The 22169-nt window shown below is 33.6% G+C and overlaps 1 protein-coding gene across 6 annotated transcripts in view; it reads right to left on the bottom strand.

The window, feature by feature from the left end:
* Positions 1–22169, bottom strand: part of TANK (TRAF family member associated NFKB activator) — a 103969-nt gene that overhangs the window by 29519 nt on the left and 52281 nt on the right. For 4 of the 6 annotated variants that reach the window (XM_057551700.1, XM_007183167.2, XM_007183172.2 and 1 more), the window contains exons 3-4: positions 5735–5846; positions 4490–4608 (exon numbers count right to left, since the gene is read on the bottom strand). In XM_057551700.1, coding sequence (XP_057407683.1) covers positions 4490–4608; positions 5735–5846 — 231 coding nt within the window. The remainder of the gene's footprint in view (positions 1–4489; positions 4609–5734; positions 5847–22169) is intronic. The other 2 variants (XM_007183171.2, XM_057551701.1) reach the window with 1 other exon arrangement.

Below are 22169 nucleotides of genomic sequence, written 5' to 3'. Positions count from 1 at the left end.
CACAGGCTCAGTAGTTATGGTGCACGGGCCCAGTTGCTCCGCAGCATGTGGGATCTTCCTGGACCAGGGCTCGAACCCGTGTCCCCTGCATTGGCAGGCGGACTCCCAACCACTGCGCCACCAGGCAAGCCCAAGGGAGCGCAGAGTCTTAACCACTGGACCACCAGGGAAGTCCCCCTGTGATGCTTTTAAATACAGTATGTCTACAAAATCTTTGATAATCTTTTTTTTCAAGAAGAAGAACTTATTTTCTTATCTCTGGAGCACTTAGTGACTTGCTTCTAATGAACAGAATAAAGTGGAAGCAAAGGTGTGATTTTAGAGACTAGCTTGTAGAAAGCACTGTGGCTTCCTCCTTGCTCTCTTGGACCTCTTTCTTTCTTACTCTGAGGAAGATAGCTGGGACACTGTGATGAGAGGCCCATGTGGTGAGGTATCTTGCCAACAGCCATCTTGGAAGTGGATCCTCCAACCACCGTTAAGCTTTCAGGTGACTGGAAACCCTTGACCACATTCTGACTTCAATCACATAAGATCCTGAATCAGAACTACCCAGCTAAGTCACTCCTGAATTTCTGACCCACAAAAAGTGATTAATAAATAGTTGTTGCTATATATTGGGGTAAATTTGGGGTACTTTGTTACATGATAGATAATACAATGAATCCTATCTCAACAAGAAATACTGTACAAACTACAGTGGTGTACAAGAGGTGAAACTCAAGTTTTCCATTAAATTGAGTACTTCTCCTCTAATGTCGCTAAACTATAAGCAGAATACTAAGGGTCATCCAATGATACAGGTTCTGCGACCTTGACTTTTTTATGTCCTTTTAGAAATCAAAGGACTCTTGCATGCTCTTTGTGTAGGATTTCTATGAACAGACTAAACTATAAATTTCATGTTTCTCAAATACAATTTTCTAAAAGGTCCTCTTTTCCCTCAACATATTCCTTTTTCCTACACTCTATGTGTCTCATTTTCCAAGGCAGCCATAGTTGCCATTTGCCATAATGTCTGGGGGTCTTTCCCTTTTCAAATATCCTAACCAAGTCCTAAACAAGGTAAACAGTCCTCAAACTACCCACCAAATAGGAGGAGGAAAGGACTGTGAGTGGTTAGCAGTAGCCTCCTTCTGTTGTTGGTTCAAAACATTTCTATTAAGTCACTAATTCATTACAGAGGCTAAGCCAACTGATTGGGAATGTAATTTCTAAAATCAGTTAAGTTTTTCATGACACAGAGAACTATATTCAGTACGATAAACCATAATGGAAAAGAATGTACATATATGTATAACTGAGTCACTTTGCTGTACAACAGAAATTAACACAATGTTGTAAATTAACTATACTTCAGTAAAAAAAATAAAATCAATTAGTTTTTGAGAAGGCTAATAAAATAAAAGCATACTGAAAACAGAAAATTGTACCATTATCTTAGCCATTTCTGCATACTACCTTCTAGGTTTTGTCTTGTGTATACATGTATACTTTGACAAAATTGCAAGCAACCAATATGGAATTTTTTCATTTTGGAAAAACCTTAATGATATCCATACCAATCAAACTCCTTCAGGAAAGGATTTCACTTGTATTACCTAAAAGTGTATTTAATTATAACTTAATTAGCTCAGATCAACATATATGCCGATGGAAAAGATTTTAATTTCAACTGGCCAGTATTTTTCTAAATTAGGACTAATTTTTGCACGCATATATAGCCAGCTCTTAAATATTCAACAAATCCAATTTATCCATTCTTTTAGAATACATTTCTTCTCTTTAATCCTTTATATGTTTAGTGCTCATTAGCACTTTGGCTCTAGATATATAAAGGAAGATGAGAAAACTGAAATATAAAACTGCTAATTTTTATTATAGTACAAGAAGATTGAGTTGATGAGCTATTCAAAGAGTTAAATACGTAGCTGTCAAATAAATCTTTCCCCTGTTAGTAAAGATAATTAAGAGAACTCACTGAATTTAGATTTATTTCCTACTTGAAGCTTTATATTTTTCCTTCTTATGGTCTGTCCAAAAATAAGGTTATAATTGATGCAACATTATTAATTTTTTGGAAATAAGCTACCTTTGACATGATTTCTGTTACTTACACTTAATTTCAGCGCAGCTGTTCAGATATATATATATATTTGAGACATAAAGACATCTTACAAAATTAAAACAAACAATTTAAAAAACAAATCTGGGGCTTCCCTGGTGGCGCAGTGGTTGAGAATCTGCCTGCTAATGCAGGGGACACGGGTTCGAGCCCTGGTCTGGGAAGATCCCACATGCCACGGAGCAGCTGGGCCCGTGAGCCACAATTGCTGAGCCTGCGCGTCTGGAGCCTGTGCCCCGCGACGGGAGGGGCCGCGATAGAGAAAGGCCCGCGCACCGCGATGAAGAGTGGCCCCCGCTTGCCGCAACTGGAGAAAGCCCTCGCACGAACCGAAGACCCAACACAGCCAAAAATAATAAATAAATAAATAAATAAATAAATAAGAAAATCCTTAAAAAAAAAAAAAAAAAAAAAAAAGAACAAATCTGTTTGAAGGTTCTCTTTGAACACTAATTGACAAACTCTAAAACTTTCATAATGACAAATTATCCAAATTCAAAATAAACTAAATTATTAATATATCTTAGAGCCTTTCACATTATCCCCTTTGTTCTAATCAAGACTGCTACTTTCAAAAATACTTTCTATGTACTTGAACTGGAGATATTTTATTATTTTCAGAGAAATGTTATAATTGGAATAATATAAGAATTTTGACTAAAAATTGATGATAAATCATGACATTTAGAAGTCTTTGAAACAGGAAAATGGTCTGCAAATATTATTTACTTAAGCACTAAATTTATGTCAGCATTTTATAGTAGTTCAATGATTTTAAAATGTACTATAATAGGCTCTATCACAAAATTGTATTCTAAAAGTCAGAATCACTATTTCTGAATTTTGTCTTTTGCAAAATAAACCTGAACATGTTCCAGTGGCACAGTTTCTTGTGTTTACTAGCAGTTTTAGATAAACGGAAATTGGAGTGGGGGTGAAGAGAGCTGAATGATTCAAATAAAAAAACCAATAACAATTCTAAATAAAGAAATATGAACTGGGAGATACTGTAGGGAAGTTTTCATTCTAAAATTTTTATTTATAGGGAACTGTCAAACTGGATTTCTCAGATTTGATGTTAAATAAAAACAAGTTAAGATAGTCTTAGTTATGGGATAAGTAACTGAATAACCTTGACACACAAAGTTAAAATCTCCTACCTGATTTAGAAGGAAATAAATAAATAAATATAGCACTCTTGACTTAATTGTCTTGTGGTTGTTAAGTGTCCTCATTTGTTAGGAGATATTATTTCACTCAAGAGCTGTTTCATCTCACTAAAACCCAACTCATCTAATTAAAAAAATTCATTTTTAAACATAAAATTCCAATGATTCAGAAAAGCATGGAGAATAATACAATATACATCTATATCTTGACCACCCTGATTTAACAAGCATTAAGATTCTGCCATATTTGCTTCAGAACTTTTCTTTAAAAACAGAAAAGGTACAGATATACCTGAAGCCCTCTTTATTCCTTTCCCAGAATCAGTCTCTTTTCTCCCCACCTTCATTTGTCTAAAGAATATCCTTCCTGCATATGTTTTTATACTCCTACTACACATTTATATTTTTATAAATGATGTCATAATGTTTTATATTTTTAAAAAAATCTAAATAAATTATTCCCATTTTTTCATTTTGTAATTTCCATTTTTTACTCAACACTGCTTTTGAAATCTAGGTATATTAATATATAAATATTTAGTTTAATTTTTCTAAAATGTTTAATTGTAAAGATGTACCATTCTGCTACTGACAGATGTTTAGGTTGTTTCTAACCAATGTACCATTAACATCTTTGTACACATCTCTCTGCAGATATGCAATATTCCTTTTTATATTGCTTCAATGAAGACTTTTGCTTAAGCTAGTTAGGTGGATTTTGTTTTTTAATTAAGCACAGGCAAATGAAAAAACTAGAATGCTATTTTCTAGCCCAGAATCATCTCTGTCTTACTATCTTATTTCTTTCTGTGTAAAATCTTTTATTTCTCTGGTAAACACCTGTGAGATAGAAAAGAGAATACTAGGAAACAGGAAATTTAAGTATTTATTTTACTTGGAAATACTGCTTCAAATATATTTAGGAACATGTAAGTTACTTGTTTGTATATAAATAACTTCTGTTTAGAATTCCAGTGGTGGATCCATTTCAGGAAAATAAAATGGGGAAAATGTGTTATGTACCACCATTTAAATTTTGATTCTTGCAATAGCAGTGTTAGGGTTGAAAAGAATCTTATCCACTTTCTCCACCATTCCTGCCCATCTCAAATGTGATAGAATACTGACTAAATAATTCAAGAAGCCCGACTTCTCATTTATTTCCTTTAGGGAATAAACCGGCAGCGCAGTCTACCTTTGATTCTTTTTCTTTTGGTATTCGCGATTTTACTTTATCATGTGGCTGATCAAGAGTCAAATTATTCTTCCTTGCTTCACTGTCTTCAAGCAGGGGAACACAGCCATAACTGTTATCTGTAAGACAAAAACCTCTTAGGAATAAGTGGGAAATCCTTGTTTTTGGTACCACCTGGAAAAGTAAAAAGAATACAAACCCAAACCCCTAATTTTAGAGTAGAGATGTTAAACTATGAATTTTAAAAATTCTTTAGATAATAGTTACTTTGACAATTTAGATTTGCCCATTTAGATTTTGGCATATTTGATTAATATTTTTTTACTTTCATTCCCACTGAACACACAAAACCCCTACTCTTCCAATATCAGTAGTATATAAAATATGTAGAATTTAGAAAACTAGAAGTATGTTCTTTGTATGTTATCATCAGCAATGTAATTAAACTTTTATTTAAGTCATATTTTCAGGTATGCTTTCTTGTTTATGATAATTATTTGCATAATACTCTATGCTTATTATTAAAAAATTAGAAAATGCAGACATGCTGAAAAGAATGAAAAAAATAAAAGCTACCCACAGTTTTTATTATCTATGAATTATTCCTGTTAACATTTTGGTTTATATTTTATCAGAATTTTTCTTTTCCAATACACATAAATTCACAAAAGAACCTTTTTTTTTTTTTTTGCATAGATAAAATTACATTTATTTTTTATCTTGCTTTGCTCAGTTTGCTATATATCATGAATATGTCTCATGTTTATAACTGAACACCTGTTATCACTTTTCTTGGCTACATAGCTGTTCACTACACAAATGACTGTAATTTAACTGTTGAACATTTATTTATTTCTAGTTTTCCATTATTAGAAATTATACTGTGATGAGCATCCTTGCATATATACCTTGAGTACTTAAAGAAATATTTTCTTATGATATATTCTTAGGACTTGAATTTTTGGTTTAAAAGGCACAGACATTTTAAAAGCTTTTGCTATTTATTGACACACTGTCTTCTAGGAAGTTTTATCAACTTAAGAGTTCCACCAGATAATATATGTGAATGTCCATTTTCCCATTTCCTGCAACTGTTCATTTCTTAAATAAACGTAACTGTACCACAGTTATTAAAATATCAGAACTACTGAGAAACAATGGAGAAATAAAATAGAAAAACTTCACTTCCATCTTTCTTTTCTCCCAGAGGTTTAAGAAATAAATAAAAATTTAACATGAACATACCTCGACTGGAATTCACAAGAAGTAACTGTGATTTTAGCTTGTCAATAATAGTTTGTTGAAGGGACAGCTGTTCCTGTTGCTCACGTATTCTCTGCTCATAGTTCTCAGTCTGCTGACATAAAAACCAGTTAGCCTGATATTTACTGACAGACATGTACATATATTTACTGTCCCTTAATAATTACATATAGATATGAGTTACCCATATTGCCATTTCCCAGGTACTGGAGCATTTATTTATGAGCTAAAAATAGGATCCAATAATGCATTTATAATCATTACAAACATAAGTGACTTAAAATGCTTTAAACACTGTAAAATTTAAAAAATCTTCTTAATTAAAGAAATTTCAGTTAAGAGTTCAATGTATAGTTTCTTGGATAAAAATAATTTAGAATTTAATCCTTAATAATAAAAAAAAGCATGAATGACAAAATGGATATTATATAAAGTTATTCTATAAAAATACCCACTAACTTTAAAAAGTGAAGATTTCATGTCTTTTAAATAAACACACTTTTGAATTTACTTTTAGAGTACAAAAACACAAAGGAAGTAGCTATAGCTAAAACACTATGAAAATCAAAGGGACATGTACAAATTATAAAATTACATTGATCAGAAACTTCTAAGATTAAGTTTTAAGAAGTCAAGAGAACACATGGTTAATCTCTAGTGGATATCTTAAATACTTCAATTTCCCTTATATTTTTAATCCATTCACCTCACTATTTCATTGCAGTGGCTGTGAGAATTAAGCAATGAAAGAAGACACGAGTTTGCATTAGAGAATACAAATGCTGCAAACCCGAAATTTGAAAACGTTCCATTACAGTTATCAAATTAGCACAAAGTCTGAAAAATATATGACCAAAAAATAATAGAGAATTCTTTAACAATTTCTATCACTAGAAGAACATATAAATGACTAAATTGTAAATTCCTTGAAATATGAAATGGGGTTCTAATAATCTTGGACTGTCCTTCAATAGATACTAAATATTCGATTTTGAATTGATACTTAATCAAAGTTCAAAATTAATGAAGCTCTATTATTTTCAGAGATCTATAAACCTAAAGTTCTTTATAAATTACACAGCTGCTCCTAGATTCCCAAAGTAAATTAGCTTAAGAAATGAAAGCAAAATACCACATTTTCCCAAATAAAAGGTGAAATTTTGTAAGTATTACACTTCAAACATGAGTAACTGACAAAGCTGGTAAATAACCCAAGTGGTGTGTTGTCTTTGCATGTTGCCTGAGGGTAGTATCATAACTTGATACTCCCATAGAACTCTGCAAAGTAACTTACACATAGGAGGAATTCAGTACATGCTTATTGAAAAAATAAAAGAAATAAAGAATCCAATTAAAAGAAAACCCGAGTAAATTTTATTATTATGAATAAAAGAATGAGTCTTTTGAATCTGTCTGAACCATATGTCCTATGACTAGGAGTCTGAGAACAGAACCTTGGATACCAAATTCCAGTTGAGGGCCAGGCTTCCCCAAATAAGACTTCTTATTCCTACATAAACTTACATCCAAGCCCCTAGAAAGAGTGGGTAGGTTGACTGTAAGAAGGGTTTAAACCTCTAATGCAAATTCTGTAATACTTTAAATTTACCTGGCTACACAGAGCCACCGGGGCTGAGGAATCAGCAAACACACTAATATCACAGTCTGTACTATCTACTTCTGTGTATTTAGAACTTTCTCTAAAGAACTCAAAGCTTTTCATAAATATCAACAAAAAATTACCCATTCTTTCACTATTCTTTGAGAGCTACATATATTCTACTATCCAGCATTAAGTAACCAGTACAAAAAACTTAGAGATGGGCCCAGAATAAATGTATAAGTTATGCAAGCCTCAGTCCATTCTCCATGTACTATATATTTTTCCCCAACCTTACTGAAAAAACAAATGACTTGTATTTTCTTTTGGAACCAACTCAGAAAGCCTCTGCCAGGTAATTTTCATCTTCTAGTTTCTGGCTTAAAAACATACTTTAGCACATCTGCATATAACATATTACAATAAATGAATAATGCTGAAAATGTTTTCATTAGCTGGAAAAAAAAATCTATAGATCAACAATAATTTCAAGTTGAAGTTTTGAACTATTTCTTAAACAACTTAACAAAGTACTTTATAAACTTAAGCAAATTCTGTAATAATTTAAAAACCAATACTCTGGAAGTATAGCAGGGGAAATAGAACAGCAATGACCCATGTTCTTTTACTGTTCTTTCCACATACTTACATTATATCAATTACAGTAGTCTAGCCTAATGTTTATACGTATGATTTCCCTTTAGACTATGACCTCCTCAAGGGCAGAGACTATTTTCTCCTGAGTACCCCATCTCCAGAGTACAGCAGAGTACCTGGCACACACTGAGATGCTCAATATTAGTCGAATAAATAAACTAATTAAGTTTTATAAGGAAATATAAGAGAAATAGATATGCCTTCAGAAGTAACCTGAAGGAATGGAGATAAGGTTTTGCTTACATTTCTATAAGGAAAATAGGAAAAATAGAGACAGTAGGTCAGTAGGTAAATAAGACAAAAGGAAATTAAGTTTCAGAAGACGGATGCAAAAAAAATAGGCCATGTCTGAAGATTTTCTTTTTCTTTTTTTGGAAAAAAAGGGAAGCTTATACTATCAGAAAAAAACGTACTAATTCAAGAAGAGAAAATACATATTTAGAAAATAGTATAAAGCTTCTGACCACAAGACTATGAGAGGGGAAGTCCAGAAGAGGATACTGTATCAAACTGGGAAATAACCAGCAGAATTCAGTTTACTTGCTATGTTTGGAAACTAACAGGAACAAGAAGTTTGGTTTTTTTTTTCTTTTTAGTAAATGCTTTTGTTCACTGAACAGATGTTAACAAACTTACTATCTGAAAAGTCCTTTTAAAAGGTCAGATAATTGTTGCACTGTCACAGTATTTTTTAAAAAAACCAGTACAATTACAAAGTAAGTACATTCCAGCGCTACCAAAGACCCCACAAAACAGAAAAATCACTAACAACCACATTGAAAATGTACAACAGCAATGTCTTGTCAACACTTCTGTACAGAGCACAGACATGACAGCTAAAACAGACAGAAGAGAAGATGCTTTTGACAGCCAGTGTGTGTGAATGATTCTTTGAGTCAGATGGCAGCAACAAGTTACCAACTAGGAGTTCTGCATGACAACTAACCATCCATCTGTATCAAACACCATCTGGCCGACATGACTCTGGCTTCTGTGTATTTGACACTCCTTCCAGTTCCAAAGACTAGCAAAACAAGTGGTCTACCAGCATCTAAAGAGGTAAACAGGTACTTAGGTACTTGGTGCCAGAATGTACTTCGTATTCTTTCTCAGTGTTCAAAAGCAAAACTTAAAACAATGGTGATTAAATACAGTACACATCTTGAATTTACTAAAAATGGTTGTCCAGACATACTCTCGACTATCATAAATAAAGCAAAAAGCTTATCTTAAGAAATGTTCCTTTATCCAGGCAAAATTTCAATCCATCTTCAAAACTAAGGCAGCATAGTCTCTATAAGTTTGGACATACAGCTGCTCAAGTTTTCATGGGTTTCATAAATATTAATATAGAGTTCTATAAATTGAATTTTTTTCTACTGCTGATACTAAAAATTCTCATTTTTCATATTTTCCAAAGCACGTATTTCCTAAATGGCAAAAAAAGTTCAAGTGTCCTTAAGTCATCCATAATTCTCTAAATAGGTCAACCATTATCTCTTCTCATCCTCAAGAACTAATCCCAATATTCAGAAATACCATTCTTTTCCTCTAAGTATAAAAAGAGTAAAAATTTTAGTAAATATTGAATGGATTAAAAGAAAAAGCCTTGGTTTAAAAACCTTTCAAACTGTTCCAAGATGAACAAAGAGAACAAAAGCTTTATTGAAGGATTTGCTTGGCTACCACAAAAGCTCTCAATAGGGAGCTCCACAGTTCATGAAGGAAGATAATTAAATATTAATTATTCCAATACATAACACTTCAGACGCAAACTAATTGTCTTATCTTGAAACTTTGGTAAACTAAAAACCAACTTCAATTTTAGGTTAAAAAAAAAAAGAGACAGTATAGGATTAGCAACTCGGAGATCTGGTTTACACAGCTCATTGCTAAACCATTCTCTGCTATATTCTCCTATAACTAGGGAGTTATAAACCCTGCCCTCTCCCACCTTCCTGATACCAAGACTTACCTAGGAGAGCTGCAATTTGACAGATCAGATTATCAATCTGATTATCTACTATTAAGTGACAGTGCTGTCACCAATTTCTCTGCATGCCAAATGGTAAACTATTTTTATTTTACAATATTGCATTTTGGTCCTGTTTAATTTATTCAGCTTCTGTGAGCCTTGGTTTCTTTCACTTTGAAATGAAAATAATACTTACTTACAGGATTGAAGGAGATTGCTTATTATGGCACATAATAAGCTCTCTGCAAACATTAGTTACTTTCCTGTAATAATGAACAACGTTTCCACATAATATGTATTACTATAGCATGTAGTGCATATGTCCATTAACTAAAGCTCTGATTATCACTGTACATAGGCAATTTGTCACCAGACTTACCACACAACCACCCCATGCTCTAAGCCAGTTTCTCAGTCCTTCTAGTTCACTGTAATCGAGGACTCAGAAGCTTCTCTTCAAGAAATCAGTGTGGTATCTCCATTGAATCAAAAACATTCTGTCAAGCAAAAAAACAAACTCTGGTTGTTCAAAGTTTACAAAGAGACAAAATAGGCTCAGAAATAATTAAGAAACAAAATTGTCGTTAAAAACTACAAAAGTAGCACATTTGTTGAAAACAATGCAAAAAACAACAAAATGGCCACCATCACCACCATAACAAAACCCCAGATATGTACAAAGTAAAAGTGACAGTCTCTTCCTTTACTTTGCTCTCCTTTCCTCCTCAGAGGTAATTACTACTGACACTTTGGCATTTGCCCTTTCAAAACTTCTGTGTACATGTGTATGTATCTTCTTTTAAAAATGTGAACTGTTCTGCAACCAAATTTTTCATCAACACATTATCATCATATGATCATTTCACTATTTACTATGCTCCAGAAATTAGAGAGCTTTATTTTCTCTATCTCACTTAATCCTTAAACTAACCTTCTGAGATTATTTCCCACATGTTATAGATGAGAAAACTGAGGCACAAAGAGTTACAAAATAACCTGCTCAAGGTTTCTCAGTAGGTAGTAGGTAGTAGAGCTGGGATCTGAATACAGGTTTGCCTGACCACAATGCCCAAGTCCCTAAATAAGCACCATGGCTAGACTCATGTGAGTCTATCTAGCTCTACCAAGGTCCTCTTTTGCTATATATTCTCCCTTCAGGCAATCTCATTCCCAGTGGTTGGTTATTTCCCAGACTTTCAAATTCTCCTTCTAGCAGAACCCTCCTTTGAACTCTATATCTATGCGGCTAAGTGCTACTGAAAAAGCATTTCAAATTTTACTTACTCAAATCCGATGATCTCCTCCCTCCAACTAACAAACCCCTCAAACCCCCCGCAACCCCACCAAATCAGTCCTTTTCTAGTATTCCTTCTCTCAATACATGGCACCGCTATTTACCCAGAAAGCTACACCCATCCTTGACATTTACTTGTTCTATTGCCAATCCACCACCAAGTGTCAATTTTAATCTTAAATACTCTCAAATCTATCCACTTGTTCATTTCCAATGTAGACGTAACAGTTCAAGCAGCAAACATTAATGAACTACTGCAACAGCCTAACTGCTCTTTACAATCACTTCATAAAAATTGTCTTCTCTAAATTAGGTCAAATTCCTAATAGACATTTTAAAAGCAGTTTACTTTTCTTCCTAATACTTAGCAGAGTTTGAAGCTTTACATTTACAGGATTGTTTGACTAGTCTCTGCCTAACTAGTCTGTGCCACCATTTCATGAAGTAGGGAGCATTTCTGCTGCTCATTGTAGACCCAGTAACTTAGAGCAGTTCCTGATACAATACATTGAGTAGGTGCTCAAAATAATCTTTGAATGGGTATCATAATTTAAATGTTCCTAATTATTAATGAATCTTCTTGAATATATATCCTAGCATACCTGCCTAAAAGTTTTGACAGGACATATTTCTGAAAATTAAGACCTGGAACAAAGGATACAAACATTTTAAATTCTAATAGGTGGAAAACAAATTTATGGCAAAATACTCACAATGTACAATAGAAGAAATAAGGCTTCGATCAGAAACAGCCAGAAGCACCTTTATTCTAATACCAGTAGCTTCAGTAGAAAAAAAAAAGAGTGAACTACTTTATTCCTACCGACACTTTACATCAAGATAAATGTTTTGAGGAGCAAAGAAAGGAAAAAAGGAAGAGTAGTACACAATAATGAGGCCATTCACATCTTAAGTGAAAGTAAAGACATTTTAAAATAAAGTAGTACGTAAAATAAAGGCATGTTACGCCTTTATGCATTCCTTTAAAACATGTTTTACAAGCTTTTATAGGTAACATAAGCCTTGAGAGTTTACATTTCACATGGGTCAAGACTAGCTCTAGAATAAAGCAATCTGACAACACAATCCTTATGGCTTTACATTTATTGTCAGAAAAACATTTAGATCTGTAATTTATGATAAAAAGACAGCATAAATTTAGTCTTATTTGAGGTTTTCACCTTATACCCACTGGTTAGTCAATAAGGCTCTTTGCTTAGCACACAGGATGATTTGAAATATTTTATATCCTTCACCTTATTTATCAGTACAAAGAAAAAGCAGTTTATAGCACAGCATCTGAACTATTTTAGAATTAAGAAAATTTCTTCCTTTCTATACAAGTTATTGTAGATTTTTCTCTTTTAATCAAGAACTGGGCAAGAAGAGACAAATACTTCTTTTCTCAACAAGCAGATATTTTCTGATTACATAATACAAAGGCTCTGGGGACAAGCAGATCAAATGCAGGAAGTTTTCTGTAACAATCATTTATGAATATGGTAATCTGACTTTTAAACTGGCAATCAGTTTTTAAATTTTCAGATGTTTTTATTACTTTATTACTGATTCTTCTCTTGGTCAAAGAAACAATAGAGGGTACTAACGTCTTTTAAAACTATATTTGGTTTCTCCCACAAGACAGTGGCAGAAATGAGTGACAAGCCACTTGGTATAATAAAACTGATTTAATATTTAATTCCACACTGTGGAATCTTGTGATATTTGAAACTCCCTAGGCAACTTAACTAGTCAGTCACAAGATATGGCAAAGACTGCTAATTATTACCACATATGCATTCTCATTCTTTCTTTTAGTAATATAGACTTTTAAGTGGGCACATGATCATCCAGCTAGAGAATATATTTACTGGCCTTCCCCACTACTAGGTGTGACCATGTAACTAAGTTCTGGCTAACAGGGTATGAACAGAAGTGACCTGTCCAAATTCTGGACTACATCATTAAAAGGAAGTTGTTTGCTCTTCCCCACTTCTCTCTCTTCTTACTGGCAGGGAAATGATAACAAGTAGAGCAACCACTGTGATTCCAGAGAGGGAAACTGTAATTTAGGGGTGAATGAGCTGCCTGACTAGCCCTGGCTACTCACTTCTGGACTGTTACATGAGAGAGAAATAAACTTCTATCTTATTTAAGCATGGTATTTCCTGATCTCTTTGTAACAATAGCTTATTCTATCTGCACAAAATTCAGGGGCCAAGCCAACTCTACCACTGCCCTATATAATAATCTCTTCTCTTATTCTTTAAGCACATTAAAAGTTGTTTATGTCAGGGGCTACTGTGATTAAAATATTCCTCTACTTTGCAACAGTCAGAAGACCTTTTAGTCTGGGTATACCTAAGTGCTTATACAAAGCAAGAAACAGAATAAGCCATATTAGACTGTGAATCCTTTAAAAGGTACATTTTATGTTTTATGTATCTTTGAATCCCTAGCATTTATTATGTTCCTGAAACATCATAAATTATTTGTAGGATGAATAAAAGAAATATGAATGGCAAACTTTATACTCTAGCCTCTCTTAGTAAGAGATGTATAAATAACAAAGTAAGGATTTATCCAAGGATAGGGAAGATTATATTTGGTTATTTATAGCAATGGGAAGAAAACAGTTTGAAAACTTGGAATGGGCTGTGATTTAACTAGGTTAGTATAATGAATATGGACTTTTGAGTCAGATAAACTGTTTCAGTATAGATTCTGCCACTTATGTTAAATAATTAACTTATTTCTGAGAGTCTCAGTTTCTTCATTTAAAAACGGGGTTAACAATGCCAACTTTGTAGGGCTGGGAGTATTTACATATAAAGTATGTGACTCTTGTAAAATATGCTCATTCATAAAAAGTTAATTCTCCTTTCCGCTTTCTGAAGTAATATGAATTTAAGGATTGAAGGAGGGAAAAGGATACAATTCGTTCAGTATTTTCTGGGATTACCTGACATTTTTTTTATGGTCTAGAATAAAGGCTATACTGTAAGGAAGAGCTAAAAATATTCATGTTTTCTTATAGACGAGAGGTTCTAAGACAAACAATTTAATGTCATGGTGGTAGGTGTGCCTAGATGTAACAATGGAAAATTTGGTATAGAGAAGAACACCTCTTAGGGGCCAGGGAAAGAAAATATACTTGATGATCAATAGTAGGGTATTAGTAGCAGTATGAAGGATCATCCTTTGAAATTTAAGTGAGGTAATTTAGGATAAAAGGCAGTATTATTCCACACAGTACCTTATAAAACTCATTACTCTATTAATATGGTATAGGTGGGAAAAAAATAGTGGATATATAAGTTCAGGTCTGACATTCAGTTTAATGTGCCTTCCAAGTGACAATAAGATATATGGGTCTAGAGCTCAGAGGGTAAATCTGGAGTAGGGAGATAAATTTAGGAGTCACTGTCATAGGTATTTGAAGCCACAGGAGAAGATGAAATAGCTCATACAAGAATATAAAGTAAGATGCAAAGAAGGCCTTGAATAAGTCTAATGTTTAGTGACCTGGTAGTAGAGAATAAACCTACAGAGAAGAATGAGGAAATGCAACCCAAAAAGGAATGAGAAAAATCAAATATGGTGTCTGAAATGTTAAAGAAAAACAGTGCTTTAAGTAAGAGGTAGTACAAGAGATATGATCAGTTATTAGATGGAATGAGGTAGTTCTGTATGTGTGAACTTGAAAGACTATGGATAATTTTAGGCAAAGAAGTCATAGACATGAAATCTGTGGTCAAGCAATTTTTTTTTTTTTCAAATCATAGTTCTACTACTTATTAGTGATGTGGTTATGGGCAAGTTATTTCACCCTTTTTGTACTTCAGTTTCCTCATATGAAAGATAATTCTTCCTCATAAGAGCTGTATAATGATTAAATCAGATGACTGTAAAGCACTTTGGCAAACGTAAGCCTCAATAAATCTTAGTGATGATGATGGTGAAGATAAAGACATTTAAAAAAATTTAAAACCTTTTTCAAATTAGCATAACTCCATTTTTGAAAAAACATGATTCACATATTCTGGAAGGATATACATATATTACTAACAATGACTACCTCTGGGAAGTGAGGGAGAGGACCATCACTTTATATTCTGTGTATCTTGGATTATTTGCATTTTTTTCAATAAGATGTGCTGCTTTTGTAATTTTGGCCAATAGTATTAAAAAAAATCACTTACCTGCCTTATTTGTCTTTGTCTCCTTTATTGATTTGGAATACTCAGATGTCTTTGCTTGACAGAATGTTCTTAAATGGATGTAGCACACTGACTTTTCAAAGAGGAGCTTCTGAGTCTTAAACTGCAGTGAACTAGAAGAAATGCTGTGAGAAGAACTGACTTGGAGTATGGACAGCTAAGTGGTAAAAGGCAGGCGAATCTGTACAAACTGATGAATGACAGGTGAACAGCAATAAAACATCGATAGTAGGAGAATCTAGGCTACACTGATTTTTGTTTTTTGGTAATAGATTTTTTGAAAGTTGTGGTAAAATATATGTAACATAAAATTTGCCATTTTAACCATTTTTAAGTGTACAGTTCTGTGGCATTAAGTACACTTACATTGTTGTGCAACCATCACACCATCCATCTCCAGAATTTTTTCATCTTCCCCAACTGAAAATCTGTCCTTTTAAACACTAATTCCCCACTCCCTTCCCCCAGTCTCTAGGAACCACCCTACTACTTTCTGTCTCTCTGAATCCAACTAGTCTATCCATTGTATGTATATACCACATTTTGTTTATCTATTCATCCACTGAGGGGCACTTGTGTTGTTTCCACCTTTTGGCCTCTAATTAAGGCTGCTATGAACATGGGCATACAAATATCTCTTTGAATCCCTGCTTTCAGTTCATTTGGGTATATACCCAGTAGTGGAATTGCTAGATTATATGGTAATCCTATGTTTTGTTTTGAAGAAACATCATTTATTTTCCACAGTGGATACACTATTTTACATTCCCATCAGCAATGTACGAGAGTTCTAATTTCCCCACATCCTCACCAATACTGATTTTGGTTTTTTTTTAAATTTTATTTTTTATAATAGCCATCCCAATGGGTACAAAGTGGTGTCTTACTGTGGTTTTAAATTGCATTTCCCCAATGATGTCGAGCATCTTTTCATGTGCTTATTGGTCATTTGTTTTAACTTCTTTGGAGAATGTCTATTCAAGTCCTTTGCCTATTTTTTAATCACGTTGTTTTTTGTTGTTGAGAGTAGGAGTTCTTTATATATTCTAAATATCAATCCTTTATCAGATAAATGATTTGCAATTATCTTCGCCCATTCCTTGGGTTGCCTTTCACTCTGTTGATAGCGTCCTTTGATGCACAAAAGTTTTAATTTTGATGAAGTCCAACTTATCTAATTTTTCTTTTGTTGTCTGTGCTTTTGGTGTCATATCTAAGAAGTCATTGCCAAACCCAATGTCATGAAGCTCTCCCTCTATGATTTCTTCTAAGAGTTTTATGGTAGCTCTTGCATTTAGGTCTTTGATCAGGTTTAAGTTAATTTGTATATGGTGAAAGGTAAGGGTCCAACCAAGAACACAGACTTTCCCCCATATGTTTCTCCTTTTAATTTTTTTTTCTTCTGGCTGCTCTGTGCAGCTTGCAGGATCTCAGTTCCCCCACCAGGGATTGAACCGGGCCACTGCAGTGAAAGCCTGGAATCCTAACAACTAAGCCACCAGGGAACTCCCTCTTCTTTTAATTTCTTTCAGCAACATTTTGTAGTTTTCAGTGTGTAAGTCTGTCGCCTACTTGGTTAAGTTTATTCTTAAGTATATTATTCATTTTGATACTATTTTAAATTGAATTTTCTTAATTTCCTTTTCAGTTTGTTTAATGTTAATGATTTCTGAGTGTTGACTTTGTAACCTACAACTTTGCTGAATTTGTTTATTAGTTCTACTAGTTTATTTGATGGAATCTTTCAGGTTTTCTACATACAGGATCAAGTAATCTGCAAACAAATGGAGATAATTTTTCTTCTCCCTTTCCAATTTGGATATTGCTTTTCTTGCCTAATTGCTTTGGGTAGGACTTACAGTCCTATGTTGAATAGAAGTAGTGAAAGTGGGCATCCTTGTCTTGTTCCTGATCTCAGAGAAAAAGCTTTCAGTCTTCTGCCATGGAGTATTATGTTAGCTGTGGGTTTTTCATATATGGCCTTTATTACGTTGCAATAGTTTCCTTCTAGTCCTAGTTTGTTGAGCGCTTTTATTTAAAAAAAGGTGTTACCAATTCTTCTGCATCAATTGAGATGATCATGTGGTTTTTGTCCCCCTCTTCATTCTGTTAAAGTGGTGTATTACATTGACTGATTTTGATTACATTGATTGACTTGACCATCCTTGCATTGCAGGAATAAATCGCACTCGGTCAAGGTGTATAATCCTTTTAAAATGCTGTTGAATTTCGTTTGCTAGTATTTTGTTGAGGATTTTTGTATTAATATTCATAAGACATATCAGCCTGTAGTTTTCTTGTAGTGCCTTTGTCTGGCTTTGGGATTAGGGTTGCTGGCTTCATAGAACTGAGTTAGGAAAGTGTTCCATCTTGATCAATATTTTGGAAGAGTGTGGGAAGGTTTGGTGTTAACTCTTCTTTGAATGTTTGGTAGAAATCACCAGGGAAGCCATTAAGTTCTGGGCTTTCTTTGTTGTAAACTTTTTGGTTACTGTTTCAACCTCTTTACTAGATATAGGCCTATTCAGATTTTCTATTTCTCCATGTTCCAGTCTTGGTAGGTTGTGTGTTTCTAGGAATTTGTCAATTTTATCTAGGTTATCTAATTTGTTGGTGTACAATTGTTCATAGTACTTTTGGAATTCTTTTTATTTCTGTAAAATTGGTAGTATTGTCCCCTATTTCATTTCTGATTTTAGTTATTTGAGTCTTCTTTTTCTTAATCAATTTGGCTAAAGATTTGTCAATTTTGTTGATCTTTTAGAAGAACCAATTCTTGGTTTCATTGGCTTTATTAGTTTCTAGTCTCTATTTTGTTTATCATTGCTCTAATCTTTACTATTTCCTTCTTTCTGGTAGCTTTGGGTTTATTTTGTTCTTTTTTTAGTTTCTTAAGGTGTAAAGTTAGGTTACTGATTTGTGATCTTTCTTCACCCTTTCAGCACTGCTTTCACTGCATCCCATAAGTTTTGGTATGTTGTGCTTTCATTTTCATTTGTCTCCAAGATATTTTCTAATTTCCCTTATGATTTTTTCTCTGACCCATTGGTTATTTGTGTGTTATTTAATTTCCACATACTTGTGAATGTCTTAGTTTTCCTTCTGCCATTGATTTCTAGTTTCATTCCACTGTGATTAGAAAAGACACTTTGTATGATTTCAATCTTTTTAAATTTATGTGCCTTCTTAATGGCTTAAAATATGGTCTTAGAGAATGTTTCATGTTAACTTGAAAAACATGTGAATTCTACTACTGCTGGGTGGAATATTCTGTATATGTCTGCTATTTCCAATTGGTCCATGATGTTGTTCAAATCTTCTATTTCCTTATTGATCATCTTTGTCTGGTTGTTCTATCCATTAATGGAAGTGTTGAAAGTGAGATATTGAAGCCGCCTACTGTTACTGTAGAGTCATCTATTTCTTCCCTTAAATACTATAAATGTGTGCTTCGTATATTTTTGAGTTTTGATGTTCAGTGCATATATGTTTATAACTGTTATATCTTCTTGATACCATGATCCTTTTATCACTATGTAATGTCCCTCCTTTTTTTTGTAACAATTTTTGACATAAACTCTATTTTGTCTGATATTAGTATAGCCACACTTGCTCTCTTTTGGTTACTATTTGCATGGAGTCTTTTCCCATCCTTTCATTTTCAATCTATGCATGTTTTAAAATCTAAAGTGAGTCTTGCAGACAGCACATAGTGGAATCCTGTTTTTTTATCCATTATGCTAATCTATGTCTTTTGAGTAGGGTGTGACCCATTTACACTTAAAGTAATTACCCATAGGGAAGTACTTACTTTTGTCATTTTGTTCTTTATTTTTTGTATGTCTTATAGCATTTTGTTCCTCATTTATTCTGCTACTGCCTTCCTCTGTATTTAGTTGGTTTTTTGTAGTGACACACTTTGATTCCCTTCTCCTTTCCTTTTGTGCATATTTTATATTTTCTTTGTGGTTATCACTGAGATTACATATGATATCCTGAAGTTATGACAATCTATCTCAAATCGACAACAACTTAACTTCAGTTGCATACAAAAACCTTATGCCTTTACAGCTCTGCCCCCCACTTTGTTATTGATGTCACAAATTTCACCTTTATATACTGTGTACCCATTAATATAGACTTAAAATTATTTTTTATACATCTGTCTTTTAAATCCTATAGAAAATAAAAAGCATAGTTACAAACCAAAATTACAATAATACTGATTTTTATATTTGTCTATGTATTTACCTTTCCCAGAGGACTTTATATTTTTACTTGGCTTCAAGTTACTCTCTAGCACTCTTTCACTTCAACTTGGACATTCCTTAGCACTTCTTGTAAGTCAGGTCTAGGGGTAATGAACTCCTTCCACTTTTGTTTGTCTGGGAATATTTTAATTTCTCCCTCATTTCTGAAGGACAGTTTTGCCAGATATAAAATTCTTGGTTAACAGTTTTTTTTCTTCAATACTTTAAATACATCATCCCATTGTCTTCTGGTCTGCAAGGATTTTGCTGAGAAATCCACTGACAGCCTTACTGGGGCTCCCTTGTACATGATGAGTCACTTTCCTCCTGCTGCTTTCCAGATTCTACCTTTGCCTTTCAACAGTTTGATTATAATTTGTCTTGATGTAGGACTCTTGGATTTATCCTACATGAAGTGTGTTGAGCTTCCTGGATTTGTATATCCATTTTATTCCTCAAACTTGAGAAGTTTTATTATTTATTCAAATAATCTATTTCTTCAAAAGAATTTCTCTCTTCTCCTTCTCCCATGATGCATATATTGCTGCACTTGATAGTGTCCTATAAGTCCCTTAGGTTCTGTTGACTTTTCTTTCTTTTTTCTTTTTGTACCTCAGGCTCCATTTTTTCAAATGACCTGTCTTTAAGTTCATTGATTCTTTCCTCTGCCTGTTCAAGTGTATTCTTGAACCCCTCTAGTAAAATTTTTATTTTGTTCATATTATTGCTTTCCTGATTTCCTTTAGTTCTTTGAGTCTGGCTTCCTTCAGCTCTTTGAGCATATTTACAACAGTTATTTTAAAGTCTTTGTCTATTAAGTCTGATGCATGCGTTTCTTCAGGGGCTGTTTCTGGAAATTTATTTTGTTCTTTTGAAAGGGCCATGTTACTTCCCCGGTGGTCCAGTGGTTAAGTGGTTAAGAATGTGCATTTCAGCAAGCCTGGCATCTCACATTAAAATGGGAATAATTATGTTGTCTCTTGAGGATACAGATGCCTCTGTAACCCCCTCCTATGAAGCTGTCTAGTGTCATATCAAACCACAGGGGTTGGGTGATGGAGTTAGATGTGGGAGAACAAAAAGATAAGTATGATCTTGCTTCATTATTGCCACTTCTGGGCCATTACTCGTTTAAACTTAAGCAAAAGACCATTCACAAAGCATTCAATTATACCAGTCTCTCCTCAAAACAGTTATCTTCCAAGATACTAGTCATTTCCTCACATTCAAGAATTTTTGCTCTTCCTTTCACAACAGTCCCTCTAAACGCTCCTAAACCTACCACCATTCTAGGAGAATTGCCCTAGTCTTAGAGTTTCTTGAATTCCTCAATCTCATTCCAGCTACCCACTTTTATGACTCATTATGAAGACAGAAGATCCTCAACATCAATATTTACTCATTGACAATAACCTATCCTTTGAACTCTCACATTCTTCTACTCCCTCTGTATCTGTTCTCTCACTTCATGAACACTTCAGCCATAAACCCTCTTTTTGTTCTTAGTCTGTTAGATTCCTCCTAGATTAGCTTCTTTCTGATTTTAGTTTATATTGCAAAGCACATATTTCAATTGCTTTAGTACGCACTTTCTGGCCACCTAACCAGAAATTCTTCTGCTCTTAACTCTACAATCTCTTAATCCTGAATTTGGCCACCCACTTGTTCTACTTCTATATCAAGAAACTTGCTGAAAAAATAACCAGCAAACATGGATTGACACCACCAAAAATTCATGGTAAAGGCTGGATGCAAAATTTTTCTTCTTTCTTTTCTTAACTGAAGCTTTAAGTCTTTATTACGACTTTCAGAATATCCTAAAGTCATTTCACTCAGTAGATGACCTTATCTTGTATTTCACAGGAAAAAAATGGACTCTCTTATGATAACCCTACTATTTTTTGTTTATTTGATTTTTTAAATTGAATAAATTTGACATGTAACATTTTGTAAGTTTAAGGTGTACAGTGTGTTACTTTGATACATTTATATATTGTAATAGGATTGTTGTAGTCATATTTATCACATTAAATAATTATAGTACAATACTATTATCTATATTTGTTATACTGTGCATTGGATCTCTATGGCTTATTTACTACTTGTTACAAATTTAAATACCATCAGTCTTATCTGCCCCCCTCCAATTCCTTAGTAACCACCATTTTACTCTCTGTTTTTCACAGGTTTGACTTTTTTTGGATTCCAGATATAAGTGATTCATGATAACCCTTTTAACTTCCTGCCACCTCCACCTCTTATCTGCAAACTTATTTTCATTTGCAGCTATTTCTCTCTCTTGCTCCCTCCAATTCTTAGAGGAATGGGTGTTTCTCCTCTTGTTCATAGTAAATTCCTTAACCTATTTCTGAATCTCCAGCGACCAACTGGTTTTCCTTATTTTCTTCCTCTTACCCTCCT

This window comes from Balaenoptera acutorostrata, chromosome 8, assembly GCF_949987535.1.
Source record: "Balaenoptera acutorostrata chromosome 8, mBalAcu1.1, whole genome shotgun sequence".
Taxonomy (NCBI): domain Eukaryota; kingdom Metazoa; phylum Chordata; class Mammalia; order Artiodactyla; family Balaenopteridae; genus Balaenoptera; species Balaenoptera acutorostrata.
This window is presented reverse-complemented; position numbering and strand designations above follow the sequence as displayed.